Source organism: Wyeomyia smithii, chromosome 1 (genome assembly GCF_029784165.1).
Source record: "Wyeomyia smithii strain HCP4-BCI-WySm-NY-G18 chromosome 1, ASM2978416v1, whole genome shotgun sequence".
NCBI lineage: Eukaryota > Metazoa > Arthropoda > Insecta > Diptera > Culicidae > Wyeomyia > Wyeomyia smithii.
The window spans coordinates 165,164,857-165,178,853 of record NC_073694.1 but is presented as its reverse complement, the minus strand read 5'-3'; the positions used below and the strand labels follow the sequence as shown (position 1 = coordinate 165,178,853).

The 13,997-nt window shown below is 39.1% G+C and overlaps 1 protein-coding gene and 1 long non-coding RNA gene across 2 annotated transcripts; both read left to right on the top strand.

The window, feature by feature from the left end:
* Nucleotides 1-6,088: 6,088 nt before the first annotated feature.
* LOC129728279 (RNA pseudouridylate synthase domain-containing protein 1-like) lies at nucleotides 6,089-10,991 on the top strand. Its single transcript, XM_055686709.1, has 4 exons — nucleotides 6,089-6,919; nucleotides 6,980-7,223; nucleotides 7,282-10,523; nucleotides 10,600-10,991. The coding sequence occupies exons 1-3, from the start codon at nucleotides 6,635-6,637 to the stop codon at nucleotides 7,701-7,703; spliced, it is 951 nt and encodes a 316-aa protein (XP_055542684.1). The 5' UTR covers nucleotides 6,089-6,634; the 3' UTR covers nucleotides 7,704-10,523; nucleotides 10,600-10,991.
* Nucleotides 10,992-12,863: 1,872 nt separating this feature from the next.
* LOC129728275 (uncharacterized) lies at nucleotides 12,864-13,627 on the top strand. Its single transcript, XR_008728637.1, has 3 exons — nucleotides 12,864-12,978; nucleotides 13,054-13,194; nucleotides 13,359-13,627. It is a non-coding gene; the product is annotated as an uncharacterized LOC129728275 (long non-coding RNA).
* Nucleotides 13,628-13,997: the final 370 nt, after the last annotated feature.

The window sequence follows — 13,997 nt, the reverse complement described above, 5'->3', positions numbered from 1 at the left end:
TAGCACATCAAGTTCGTGAACGATGCTGAGCAAATCCGTGTTGAAATTTCAAGATCAAGGGTCGAACAACGTCGTAGAGGGCTCCATGATCCAGCGTTTCGAAGGTCTTACTGATGGAGCATAGAAGTGCAATTCCTCGGTAATTCACGATTACCGGACTTAATACGATTACCAGACTTACGCATAGGCGTAATAGATGCAGTATTCCAGGAGCTTAGAAACGTCCTTTCCAACAAAGAACGATTGAATATACAGAATATCGGAAGCGAAAGTGAGCGTGCACCTTGCAGGAAGTGGACGACTAGTAGCAACATCAACACACTTCTGTGACGCCAAAATACCACCGTGCAGACGTGTTAACGAGTGAGCAAACTAGCCAGCAACGGACGGGCCGCGAAAAACTACGTGCGTCCTACGCGGCCGCAACCGAAAAGGGGGTGGTTTTGTTGTTGTTTTTCCGCCCCCAACTGACAGCAGCACCAGATGATTCACCTTTGCACCGCACAGCACAGCGCCAGTGCACGCATACACGCAAACATTGCGGCTGTCAAGCCGCAATCGGGTTCTAATAATAAACATCTTGTCGAATGTTTATCCTTTGATCTCAGTGCTAGTAAAATATGATTTATATTTTATATTCGCTTGCACATGATTTAATATGTAATGACTCTTATCTGTGAAATTTATGATAATTCCTCCAGCCCTTTGACCACGGTTAACTGCTACAGATGTGTTACTGAGCTAAAACACCTACAGAGAATAGAACTAATTCGTCCAAGCTGGTTGATAATTATTTTTACTAATTACATTCTTACTCAGCTTTTTTTTTCACGAGGAGTTTTAATGCGTTACGTATAGCGAAATTATATTGATAATTTTTCTTTATTTTTAAATAATAATTTACTTCTTGCGTCTAAAATTTTGAAAAGCTGGTTCAAATTTTGGTTACGCCCATGAGTACATACACTATAAAAAACGCATTCCACTTACATCTAATAGACAAGACATTTCAAATCTACGTGGAATACACATGCGGTTCAGTTCACAGCACAAAATCAAGTATCTTACACTTCTGTTTGCTGTGTCATGCATACCAAAATCAATCTATTTACACCCAGATTTTAATGCTAAAACAAGTCAAATGCCAAAACACGGTAAAATACCGTGGATTCCAATAAAAATGGATATGGGTCGATATGGTAGGACTATTGGGTTTGTTCATTGGTATTCATATGTAAAGAGCATTTGGGATAAGCATGCGTAGTTTTTTTTGAGTTGGAAACAGCTCTGCATCTGACCGCTTGCATAAACGAGTCTTTGGCACCGGCACCGGTTGAGAGTGTTCTGGTTTTGAGGGTGATTGGTTGTTTCATTGATTTAGACAGTATTTATTGTATACTAAGTTATCAACAGTTATCAACCCTTCCAGCTGGGCTTTAGGTATGATGTTGGCCTAACAAACCAAAATCATAGTGAACATCAATCGTAGGTTCAAGTCCCAGCTCGGGAGAGACTGTTAGTGTGTGTAGGATCGTAGCGCTAGTCCCGCAATTGGGTTGTTTAGCTACTCACGGATTTCTGATTTTTATATATCAGGTAAAAGAGTTTAATTTTCTGAGCAAAACGTGATTTTTTAAAACTTTATATCATTGTCCTTCAATTTTTAAATGAAAAATTAAAATCGCTACAAATCGCTACAATGACAGTTGGTATATGGGCAAACTGTCATTGTAGCGATTTCGAGCAGTTTCAATTCGTGATTTAAAAATTGAAGGACAACGATAGAAAATTATTGAAAATCACGTTTTGCTTAGGAAATGCAGCTCTTTCAGATGACATATAAAACTGACATAGCTAAACAACCCAATTGTCCTGTACACTAAAACAGTTGGCTGCGAGGTCTGTGTATAATAAACAAAAGGCCGCACCAAGACTTTACTTAGCTTAAGTTATCAACGGTAAGGGAGAGCAAAACTACAGTGACTATGAACTACTTAGCGCACAAAACACTCACCGTTAGGGTAAATGTCACGTATGTCTATTACAAAAGTTCACACAGTTGGACAGCATAATTCTATTCCCCTAACAAAAAAGTGTCACATTGAAACAGATTTTGCATTAGAACTTCCTGTTTTGGCTCAGTTTTTATTGTTTCGTCTTCGAATATATCTTAGAGAATATAAAACATTATAAAATCATAGTGAACATTAACGTCGTTGGAGGCCCTCAACCAAGAGTTAAGGATTGTTTCGACCGAACGCCGTTCTGTGGATAGAATCAACAAAAAGCGAAGAACTCCTGAGTAAGGACAGTCAATGTTTCCGCTCCTAACGTTTCAAACTGATTAATGTACAGCGAGGATTCTGCCGTGGTAAATTGCGTAGCGCAAACCTAATAAACAGCCTCTGTATCCGTTCAATTTTGATAACGAGCGCAATATGAAACGAAGCTCATATGGGAGTAGCGTATTCGAGAAAGCTATGAACAAGATTGTAGTATAGTGTCTTCAGAGCAAAGATATCCGTTAAATGCTAAGCGTATCGCCGGATGAATCCAAGTACAGCATATGCCTTCGATGTAGGGTTACCATTCGGTCGGGGTTTAAAATCAGGACAAATATTTCCGGTACAAATTTGATATGGGGTGTTTTCTTTGTTTGAGGTGTCAATAAACGAAACACGTAATTTGAGATTTGCACTTCAAAATACGCCAAAACACTCATTTATTTATTTGAAGTATTTCTCGGACGATCCAATTTTGCAACTTTGATTCATTGGGCGTTAGAAGATACCTAAAACATGAGGCACACGTGAACGGTTTAAAATTGAGTCCAAAAGTTTTACACGGTTTTCTTCTTTTTATACATCAGTTGAGAGAATGCATTTTTTTTTTAGCAAAACGTGGCTTTAAAAAAATGTTTATCGTTGTACTTCGATTTTTAAATGAAGAATAACAAACTGCTCGAAATTCCTTAAATGACAGCTCTCCCATATACTGTACGTGTGCGAAATGTCATTTAAGCCATTTAGAGCAAGTTTTTATTCTTCATTAAAAAATCGAAGGAAAACGATAAACATTTTTTTAAAAATCACGTTTTTCTCAGAAAACGCGGCTTTTTCAAATGATATATAAAAAGTGGTATTCAGCTTTTTACGCGCCGTAATGACGGACGCTAAAATGCAAAGTTCGTATTAAATCATCCACCCTTTTTACTACTCTGCTCACGTCGTTTTGAAGTCTTCACGTATTTTTTCAAAAGAGAAATAAATTTGACAACATTTGTGTTGCCAACACCTCAGAAATCCCAAAACTGACGTAAGCAGGGTGGTTCGCATATAACGAACACGCATTATAGCGACCGCCATCATGGTGCGTAAAAAGCTGGATAGCTTTAGGACCCAAAAGTCAGATAGTTGAGAGTTGCAACGACTAGACAATTTCTCTCGTCAAAATTCAACCGAAGAAAAAAAATCGTTCGAAATAAGTTCGTTTCGTTTATGAAGAAAAAAAAAGTCCGTTTCGTTCCGGAGTCGAAGTAAAAGTACTGAACAATTTTCAACATTTCTGAACAACCGGCATAATTCAGGACGCTACAAATGGGTCTCGAAATCAGGACATGTCCTGCTAAATCAGGATGGATGGTATCCCTACTTCGATGAATTTAATGCTACGTGGTTGTTGAACGACAGTTTGGAGACTAGCGTAATCCCCAGGGCGGTGATGGAGGAGACACGTTGCCAAGAATATGATTCCAGGATGTACTGGTGATCGACGGTGGTACAGCGACGGGAGAATGAGATTATTTCACCTTTCTCGATATTGATTCTCATTTCATTTTCTTCGCACTACTTTAGAAGATTGTCTATATCAAGTTGGAGAGCCAAACAATCGAGAATAGAAGTGATTTTCCTGTACCTCTTCAGGTCGTTTGCATACAGCTGCGTGAAATATGATGTACGAGGACACAAATCTTTCAAGAACAATACGAAGATCAACGGCCCCAGGACACTGCCTTGTGGAACAACGGGGTGACCGAAAAAGCTGTAACTTAGCGAAAGCATATCGATTGGTTAAGTAAGAATTGATCCATTCAACCATCCAATCAGGGAGACCTAACGCTCTCAGTTTGTCGCAGGCACGTGTTTGTCGCAGACATCGAATGCTTTTGCAAAGTCTATGTAGATTAGGTCAACTTGATTGCGTACCCGCATAATCAATAAGCATAATCCATATGGTTTAACTATACCCCATACAATCGGTACTATATCCCGAACTAGTTGTTGGGCACCTTTTATGGTTATTGATTATGCGGGTAGTTCCATCTCTTGAAATAGTGTATTTTTGTAGCACATCAAGTTCGTGAACGATGCTGAGCAAATCCGTGTTGAAATTCCAAGATAAAGGGTCGAACAACGTCGTAGAGGGCTCCATGATCCAGCGTTTCGAAGGTCTTACTGATGGAGCATAGAAGTGCAATTCCTCGGTAATTCACGATTACCAGACTTACGCATAGGCGTAATAGATGCAGTATTCCAGGAGCTTAGAAACGTCCTTTCCAACAAAGAACGATTGAATATACAGAATATCGGAAGCGAAAGTGAGCGTGCACAATGTTTCAAGAAGAGCGGAGAGTACTGGTACTCTTATTTGGATCGAGATTGGGTAATGCCTTCTGAACGTCATCTGGTGAGAAGTTCTACGGAGGAAATTCAAATCCCACGTCCCACGTCGTCCATTCCACGTTACCATCAAGTCTGTGTGCCAAGCTTCGCAAACAGATTTGCCACCTAATTGGGACAATTTGCCGTTGTTCTATCCAAAAAGACCGTATTGTTTGTATTTCTTGTATTTTGTATTTGAGTTTGAATATAGGCTGAAAGTCCGTTACCCATTCTTAAAAATAAGTTTTACATATACAGGTAAGTTACATGCAAAAACCGTAGTAGGAATGCGATTGCACATTCCCTATGGTAGTTAAAATTTCCAGAATTTGAATTGAAGGATTTGCTTAAGGTTTGACTACGTTCTCGTATTTTTGCAGCTGTTTGCGAGCAGCGACATGCACTGACTTTCGATTGAACGAAGAGTGCAACGACTGTCCTAGGATTAAGAGTTGAAGTATGTGTTGCGGGCGTTGCGGAGTTTATTGTGTAGAGTACGAAGTTCAACGCTTCATCAAGGCTTCCGTACCGTGCCGATGGTGCACAGTGCAACAGCAAACGGTGTAACTTTACTGCGAAACGAAACCAATATGACTATTTGTGACCTGTTAATTAGAACTTGTGCTGCCTAATAATAGAGATAAGTGACTTTTCACCCACGCACACTAGTAAACGTGTAAACCCGTGTAAGGTTGCCTTTCTTCCTCCAAACTGTAAATCATTGCATCTCGTTGCTTCGACTTTTATCACTTTTTACCATTTTTGGTCATTTATGTTCAGCAACTTAATATTTGTCCAGCTGCTAAAAACATAGCATTGCAAACAAAACAGCTTCCGTAAATATTTTCCTCAACAAGTGGCACTAACACATTCGTACGTAAAAAGGTCTATTGGCTTTGCGCTGTTTATGTATCTTTTCAAAAATGGTGTAAAGCCAATAGACCTTTTTACGTACGAATGTATTAGTGCACCTAGTTGAGGAAAGTATTTACAAATCGCCTTTTTGTTTGCTATGCTATGTTTTTGGCAGCTGGACAAATATTCAGTTGAATACTTATTATAAGTTCTAAACTCGTTTCTGAATGAATTTCTCATTCGTGATCATGAATCGGGGAAAGCTGCTTAACATTATCGACCAAAAATGGTAAAAAGTGATAAAAAGTTGGAGCAACGAGATGCGATGATTTACATTTTGGAGGAAACAAAAGCAACTTTACATGAGTTTACACGTTCATTAGTGTGCGTAGGTGAAAAGTCACTTAGCTCTATTGTTTTATATAACAAACGGTGTAATCGGATTTCTTCCAAGCATTCGACTATCGCGATCGGATACCGATTCACATTTCCCAGTCCCACACACCACACCAGATCGTACGATAAAGAATTAGGAGCAAAGCAAAAACTTGATGACAGTCAGCCGTGAGGAATAACAAAAAGAATAAAAAAGGATTCGCTCTCAAAGTTATGAATGAAGGGTCAAAAGGATAGAGTGAGTTTCCGTCATCCTAACGACTAATCGCATGTGAGTGCGTAAGCTGCAGTCAGTCGAAGTATCATCACTCGATGTCCGTGAGGAGAAGTTTAATTATTATTAGGTGCTAGGTATTATTCACGGTTGTGTCATGCTGGAAATGAAACGTTTGACCCTGGAGGACGTTTTACCGTATTAAACCGGACGGCAGGAGATGGCTATCGGATTGAAAATTCACCGTGACCTGAGGACCTCTAAGCAGCGCTGGGCAAAAATTTTTCGATGCTAGAGTGCTAGTTTTTGCTGTGAAAAATTTTTCGCAAGAGCGATAGAGAGATCGTGAGAGCTGGAGAAAACTGTGATAGATTCGGACAAAAGTGAACGGAAAGTCCGGAAAGTAGTCCGCGAGGAAGGGTGTCTGTGCAATGCATGTTAAATAAATAATTGACAGTCTTGACGCTCCAGGGAAGAAAAGTAGATCTTACCAGGCAACCGGAGATTGATGTTCCCCAGAAGCAAGCCGGGTTCTTCGCTGCAGTGTCCATTCAGTATGATTGAGGAAATTATTAACAGGATAATGCAGTTTTTCGCCACTGGTCTAGTGGAGAAGATCATCAAAGCTCTGCTGGTCCTGTGCGAACGCTTCGTGAATTTCATCCTGTCGGTATGTGAGGGCAATAATTATAAGAAAAAAGACGAAACGGTAGATGTTTTGTACAGCAGTGGGAATTTTCTTGTGATAAACAAAAAGCATGATTTGCTTATAAACTCGAACGATACCAAAAAGGTAATATAAAAACTTGGTTTACAGTCAAAATTGTTTATGATATTGCTTTTTTGTTTGCAGAAAACTGTTCAAACGATTATGCGAAAACAATTCCCAGAGTATGTACAGGACAATTTGACGCATGATTTCTATTTCGCTCATCGGCTGGATTTTGCCACTAGTGGGATTCTGTGTATTCCGCTAAACAAAAACGCTTGCAAGGAAGTTTGTCAGGTGTTCGAGGAGCAGCGCGCAAGAAAATATTATCTTGCACTGCTGCGTGGCCACACAGACTTTGACGAGGAAGTGATTGATATCGCTATTGGTGAGTGTTCTATATCCTGTGAAATGACCAAAATTCAACTTTCCTCTATAAATTTCAGGCGAGGATATCCGGTTTAAGGACACTAGCAAGAAAATGTGCACCATCCTGGAGGATGAGCTGTGCCAAAACCCTCGTCGCAGCATCACCAAAGTGCTGGTGCTAGACCGGGGCTACTACAACGGGAAACCGGTAACCAAAGTGCTCTTGCGACCAATCACAGGCCGGCGGCATCAGTTGCGGCTTCACTGCTCCCAGATTGGGCACGTGATTGTGGGCGACTACACATACAGTCTAAAAATCGACACTTCACCACCACGGATGTTCCTTCATGCGTTCCGGCTTGTACTTCCCAATTCGTTCGAGAACATCGACATCCAAACGGATGATCCGTTCACCGAGAAGGCACTTAAGTACAAGTGGAAAGTGGTCGAACAGGTGAACTGCATTGGCAACGCATTCGATCTGATAGATTCTTTTTAACATTTGTGGGAACCATGTAGTTACCTGCGTAGGACTCACATATTTACGTTTCGATTGGAGCAGTTTCGTCGGCGGTTAAATGTAAATATTCGATCGTTTTCGCGAATTTATTCGCTTTAATTTCGCGCGTTCTCCTCCTTCCTCTCGCTTTCGCTGCGCGAGCATGGCTGAAGGACCCATCTGCTTTCTGCGCTCGCAATTCTCACGCGTTCACGTGCGTAACCACGGCGCACATTCAGCCGAAAGCAAGCATCTAGTCAGTACGTTAGCGATCATTATCACTCATAGAAATACCAGTACCGGATGTCGCGCACACAATTTTTGTGAGACCTATTCATGGACTTATGACGTATACTGCGGTTTCGTTTAGTACAACAAACTAGACGGTAATGGCCTGTGAATGTATCAAAGGTAGTGTTATGTATTTGCACGTGATTAAGATGTATTCGCTCAGCATCTCTGGAAATTTCAAATGTATTATGGCTAGTATTCTGTTTCTCAAATATTAAGTTGACGATCCCGATATAAAAGTATGTATTTAGAGTACACTTTCGTTGCAATATCTAGTTCACAGATTTGAATTCCGGTTCGAATAAGGAAGCTCTGCCGGACCAAGTCCTAGAGTATTCCTAGAAGATTACGTGCAAAATTACCACCTTCACGGCATCTGGCATAAAAATCCGTTTTCACATGCAGTTACGAGTATAGTCACTGTATACTTTACTAGTCCGGCGGACTAGATTTCGGGAACCAGTGTGAGCTGTCAAAACGGGAACCAGTCGATAGTGCGTCGATTTTCGCATTTGAAGTATTGTAATCGTGCCGTAAAAAGATACAGAATAAATTAGACTCAATAATTGGACTTTTTGTGACAATTGCTATTTTTTTGAAAATAGTTATTGTAATGAATTAATGATATCACAATAATGTTAAATTTATACATGTGAGAAAATCACAAGGAATATTTTCTTTCGTCGCATCAATAACGTGCTCTTATTGTTTATTGATAACATTATACTGCCATAGATTTGCTGTCCTGTCGCTTTTCACGCTGTACAATTGTACGGGAAATGCTCAATAGAAACAAAATGATTTTTTTTTATAAGTTTCTCTTTCAACGAATAAATGAATTATCAGGTAACTCGCAAAATTTAAGCCATTTTCCTCTAATCTCCGCATTCTTTGGAAACCGGAGTAAGCTTGTTTGTTTGTTTGTTTGTCCTTCGCCAATTGCTGTTACATTTGTTATAAACGCACTTCATTTTCACATCAAATGTTTACTTTCAAAGAAGTCATATGCAACATGAATTATATCCAGTGGTGTCAGGATTTTAATGTGAAAAAGTGGGTTGCCAGTTGCATGGTTCCCCACTCCGCCAGACTAGTAAAATACAGTGACTATAGTTACGAGGTGCTGCTTACCGTACTAAATTCGGAAATGCCTGCATATCCACCCTTGCACCCTACAATTTAAGCAAACTTTAAGCAGAAGCTCAGGCCGATTTGACTGCCGTCTAGTTTTCTGTACGCGAACGCAGTTGAAAGAAACTTTCATCCAGTTTCAAATTTTTGCCGCTGTAGAATTTTCTCGTTCAAATGTCCGTAGCTAGGGTTGACAAGCCAAGAATGTAGTGCAAGTATTTATTAAATAATTGTGATATCAATTAGCATTTGAATTTGTTTGTCTATAAAGGTAAACTTTAGAACTTTCTGGAAACTGCTGGAAAGAACTTAGTTTTTAGCATAATGTATGTACTACATTTATCATTCTGTTAAACATTAGCGCAGTTGGCTTTATATTCCAAGGTCATTAGAAAGGTCTCTACATTAACTTTCTAGGACACATTCACACTAATAAATAACTAAAACTACTAGTTACACATTGATCCGATTATTAGTTGAAGTTTAGAAATATTTACTATGCGAAAAATATAGATAACGCGCGATTCCTTACGAAAAATACCTATTAAAAACGTACAGAGATTATATAGCCACTAAAATAGATAGATATCACCATACCAAATTATTACTGAGCGCGTAGAAGATTTAGGGCAGATTAGAGTCGATCGTTTGTTCTACATTAACGCCCTTAAAGAGGATAACTGTGCCCGGGTTACTGAAAATCCTTCAAAATTTTAGTTCCTTTGGATAGCGATAACAAACTTGTTTTTGATACTTAGAATTGTACTAACTCATATTAGACTACTTTGCAATGAGTATTCTTTATTTCAGAAAGTTATGTTATTGCAGTCTCCGTTTGAGGGGCGAGAAACAACCAATTCCGATTTATAGTTGCGCAAGATGCCGTTATCAACGGTCGAATGTTCTCTCTCATGAAGCCGCGTGCATTAAACGAATAGATTTTCCACTAGTTTAGATTTATCTCAATCAACAAATTAAAAAAGAAGAAGTAAAGCGGTAATAACAAACAACTAATAGATAAGAAGCGCGCAAAAAATATCGCCCAGCACTACTTTTGATAAGAAAATATTCGAAATTAAAAAATACTGGGAAACTGTTGCAAATTCCCAAGAACAAAAAAAAACTTTCAACTGCTATACTTTTCTATTTGTAAAACAGTAACTTTAAAAGTGCGCGATCAACTTAAACACGAGACTTCAGTTTAATTCGCACAGTAGAAAGCAAACCTAACTTTTTTATAGTTTTAGTTGTAGGTATAATGTTGAATGGGTTAAATAACGAAAACTTTCCCACAATTGGCCGGACAGTTTTCCCCTCTCGTCCTTCTTGTTGCTCGTGCATGTGCACTCAACGGAACGAAGGAACAGGATGGACCAGTGAAACAAGGTGCATAACTACGTGAGTATTTTCCCGAACCTGATTGATGTCCAACCGTAACAACTAATGTTTGACTATTACTTTTCTTCGTTTGCAGCTTGCTCTCACCACAACGGCCAATGTCTGTATTCTTTGCCACACTGCCATATGACTGTATTATAGTGGAAGAAGGCTTTTCAGAAAGTTTGGGTCACCTAGTAGGATTTGTTTACGGGTAGCAGTTCAAATGATCCCACACGTTTTTGGTTGATATTGAGTAAAGATAAACGATATGATCGTTCTTTATTCTTCTCGGTTAGAACGCTTATATGAATCAAGTTTGTTGAACGGAACCAATATTTCTGCCTAAAGGACAACACAAAACAATAGAGTAGCTATCATACAACAAACAATCGTACGATATATATACGAAAAAAAAAATTTCTTTGCTTCACTATCAACAAATGACAGGAAATAAAGTGAAGCTTTTTTAAAGTCATTGAAACTCTATATGGTTCGAAGAACTTGATTTCTTGTATCACTGTTTCCTTCTGTAAAGGTTTTGAATAGTAGTAGTATAGTGTTTCCTAGTGGTCCTCGTGGTTCTGTGGTTAGCGATGTCGGTCGGCTAGCTCTCCCACACGGTTGTGATATCGGGTTCGATTCCCGATCAGGTCGAGGATCTTTTCGAGCTGGAAATTTTCTCGACTTCAGCACTGGGGCACGGTGTATCGTTGTACTTATCCTACAACATGCAAAATGTGCCGAAAACAATATCGATAACGAATTCTCTCAACTAATCTAGTTGATCGAGACCGCATTAGCCCCCCCCCCAGGCTAGCGTGCGATATTGTTTGTAGTATAGGGTTTCCGCAAAAATTATCAAACCGCAATAACGCTATTATTGATGCATTGATGAACATGTATTCTGGCGTTACTTATTCCAGAATCGCTTTCAAGTGCAGCTTAGATAGTTTCTTGTGTTGGAAAAACATTTATACAAAGTTTATAAAACTTGTTATTTGACAAACGTTGATTTGCTAACGATTTTAGCCAGCACTCATGCCACACCTGCTTTCAGTAGGAGCGTAGAAGCAATTAATGAGGAACTTGGGCTAGGAGCCTTGCGGTTGAAAAAGAACGCATTGTTTGTTCAACACCTATCCAGTTGTTCTTTCTAATTGGTTGGTTTTATGCGACGCATTGTTGAATTTTAACGTGAGACTACGTTTTTCATCACTAGACTGGAGTACCTAGATTCTGTGAAAATTAAAATGGACATGAAACGTTTTTGGTTGTCGAAATGGAAGTTTTCAATTGCTAAAAGCTCTCAAACAATTGTACCGATTTCAATGGTTAACCCTCTTTCTACCGTAGCTACTCTAGAGTACCACAAGTTTGGATGCAAAAAGCCTTTCGAAATATTTACCAATCCTACTCAAAATGCATTAATATGTTTTTGGACAATCAGTATATTGTTCAAGAATATATTTATGCATTTTGAGTAGCATTGGTAAATATTTCGAAAGGCTTTTTGCATTAAAACCTGTGGTGCTCTAGAGTAACCATGATAAAGAGAGATTTAATATGGTTAAAATACCGTTGAACAGCTAAAATATACAAGATTTTTACAATATGATAATTATTCTTACTATTTTTTTATTTGGTGGAATTTACGGAAAAGATTAAAGGTCAAATATCTATCTGCGTTTTCCATATGATTGGCATATTTTCCTAACGCACACATCAAGAACATAGACGAAATGATTTCAAGCGTTCAATCAATGGCTAGCAATGCCAGCCAATTGTCATCGCATTCTTCACCCGACGTAAGTGACGTGGAAAGGAAGCAAAGATGCTGCCCTTGATTGGTTCTTTCCCCAACCACCAAAGTTCTTCATACCGAGTGACACTATAAAAGGACATTCAACATGGAGAGAACCTTATTCTCTGGTCGACAACTTCGGCTTCGATCTGAGTTGGACCCCACCAGTGGTGGTAATCCAATTCAGATATCGAATCAAGAGAAGCTGCTGAACGTAATCGACAAAACAAGGCCAAAAATTGATAAAAAGTTGGAACAATGAGATACGTTGATTTGAAGAAAACAAGGGCAACTTAACACGGCTATACGCGTTTGCTAGTGTGCGTAGGTGAAAAATCACTTATCTCTATTGCTTTTCAACCATTCCTGTGAATTTTAGGCATCTAGCCAAAGCTACATTTTCAGGGCTTTGAATAAGTTTTCCCATAAGTGAACGTAGAAGCGACGAACCCGGCGAGCAATCACTCTGTGGCCTTTCGACCAAATTCCGTGTTACGTAACATACGAATGTTTCCTAAATAGTCTTCGTTTACGTTGTATGTAAATGGTACCTGTTGAGAAAAACATCGCATGTTAAGGCCAAAAGAAGGCAGCTTGCAAACTGTCAAAATTTCATCGCCTAGGTTTTTGTTCCGAACGTGACAGAGGTTTGCCGCAGGAATTCTCTTCGCTGTAAGAGCTAAAATTATTCTTTGTAAGATCGAAATAATTATCTCCGATAATCGTACCGTTATTTTCTGATTATAGCATAATCGTATAATTTACACCTCTAAAATCAGGATGAACAACGTACCCCGATTGGCGACTGTTGCCCGACCTTTCCTCATGCAGCAACGAGCTGCTGGTTCGGTAACCGGAGGTCTGCCACAAGTGCGAGTCTCGTTCGGGGTAATTATGTTTTTTTTTTCTATTTCCGTATTTGTGTTCGGAATATCCGGCCACGTCTTGACCATCATGGCTAGTGCTAAGCAAATTTCACGATATTTCGTTATTAAATCGTTTTTAGTTATATCTTCTCATTACGTAACCGCTTTGTTTGTGTGCTTCTGCAGGAAAAAGTCGCTCACGGGCTTTTCATCTTTTGCGGTGTGCTGGCTTATCCGGCCTGGGTTCTGGCCCACATGAAAGAGTATAAGGGTCAGAAGTAAGTCTAGAGCACAGCACTAACGGGATGGGATTTACCGTAGCCGGACCAATCGAAGCGGACGATCTCTGGTACTTCTGGTAGGGTCCGTATCGTTTGTTATCCAGCGTGGCTGTATGTTAAGTCTTAAAGTGCTATAAATTGAAATTGGAATAAAGTGAATGTAGAGTTAAACAATTTTTCCAGCATATATTTTCAAAACGCAGAATTTCTGAAATATCTGATATCCTTGTTTTTTTTTAATCTTATTTTCGTACTTTACTCGTTGAGAAAAATATGAAAATATGAGAACCCATTGCAACCCATTTTTTATGAGAATAAAGAGTCCAATGAAAGTCGTTGTAAGCTTTGAAATGTGCTTGTTGAAACAACATGGTAATCTATGAATTCACATTGAAGGAACTTTTCCGAAAAGGACTTTTTAGAACGTGCGAATTCCCAAATTTGCGGTAAATTAAAATATTTGCTTTAAATTTAAAAACATTCCATCAAAATGAAAATACTACCAAGATCCAAAATGGTGTCTTCAGATGAGTTTTAGAGGATT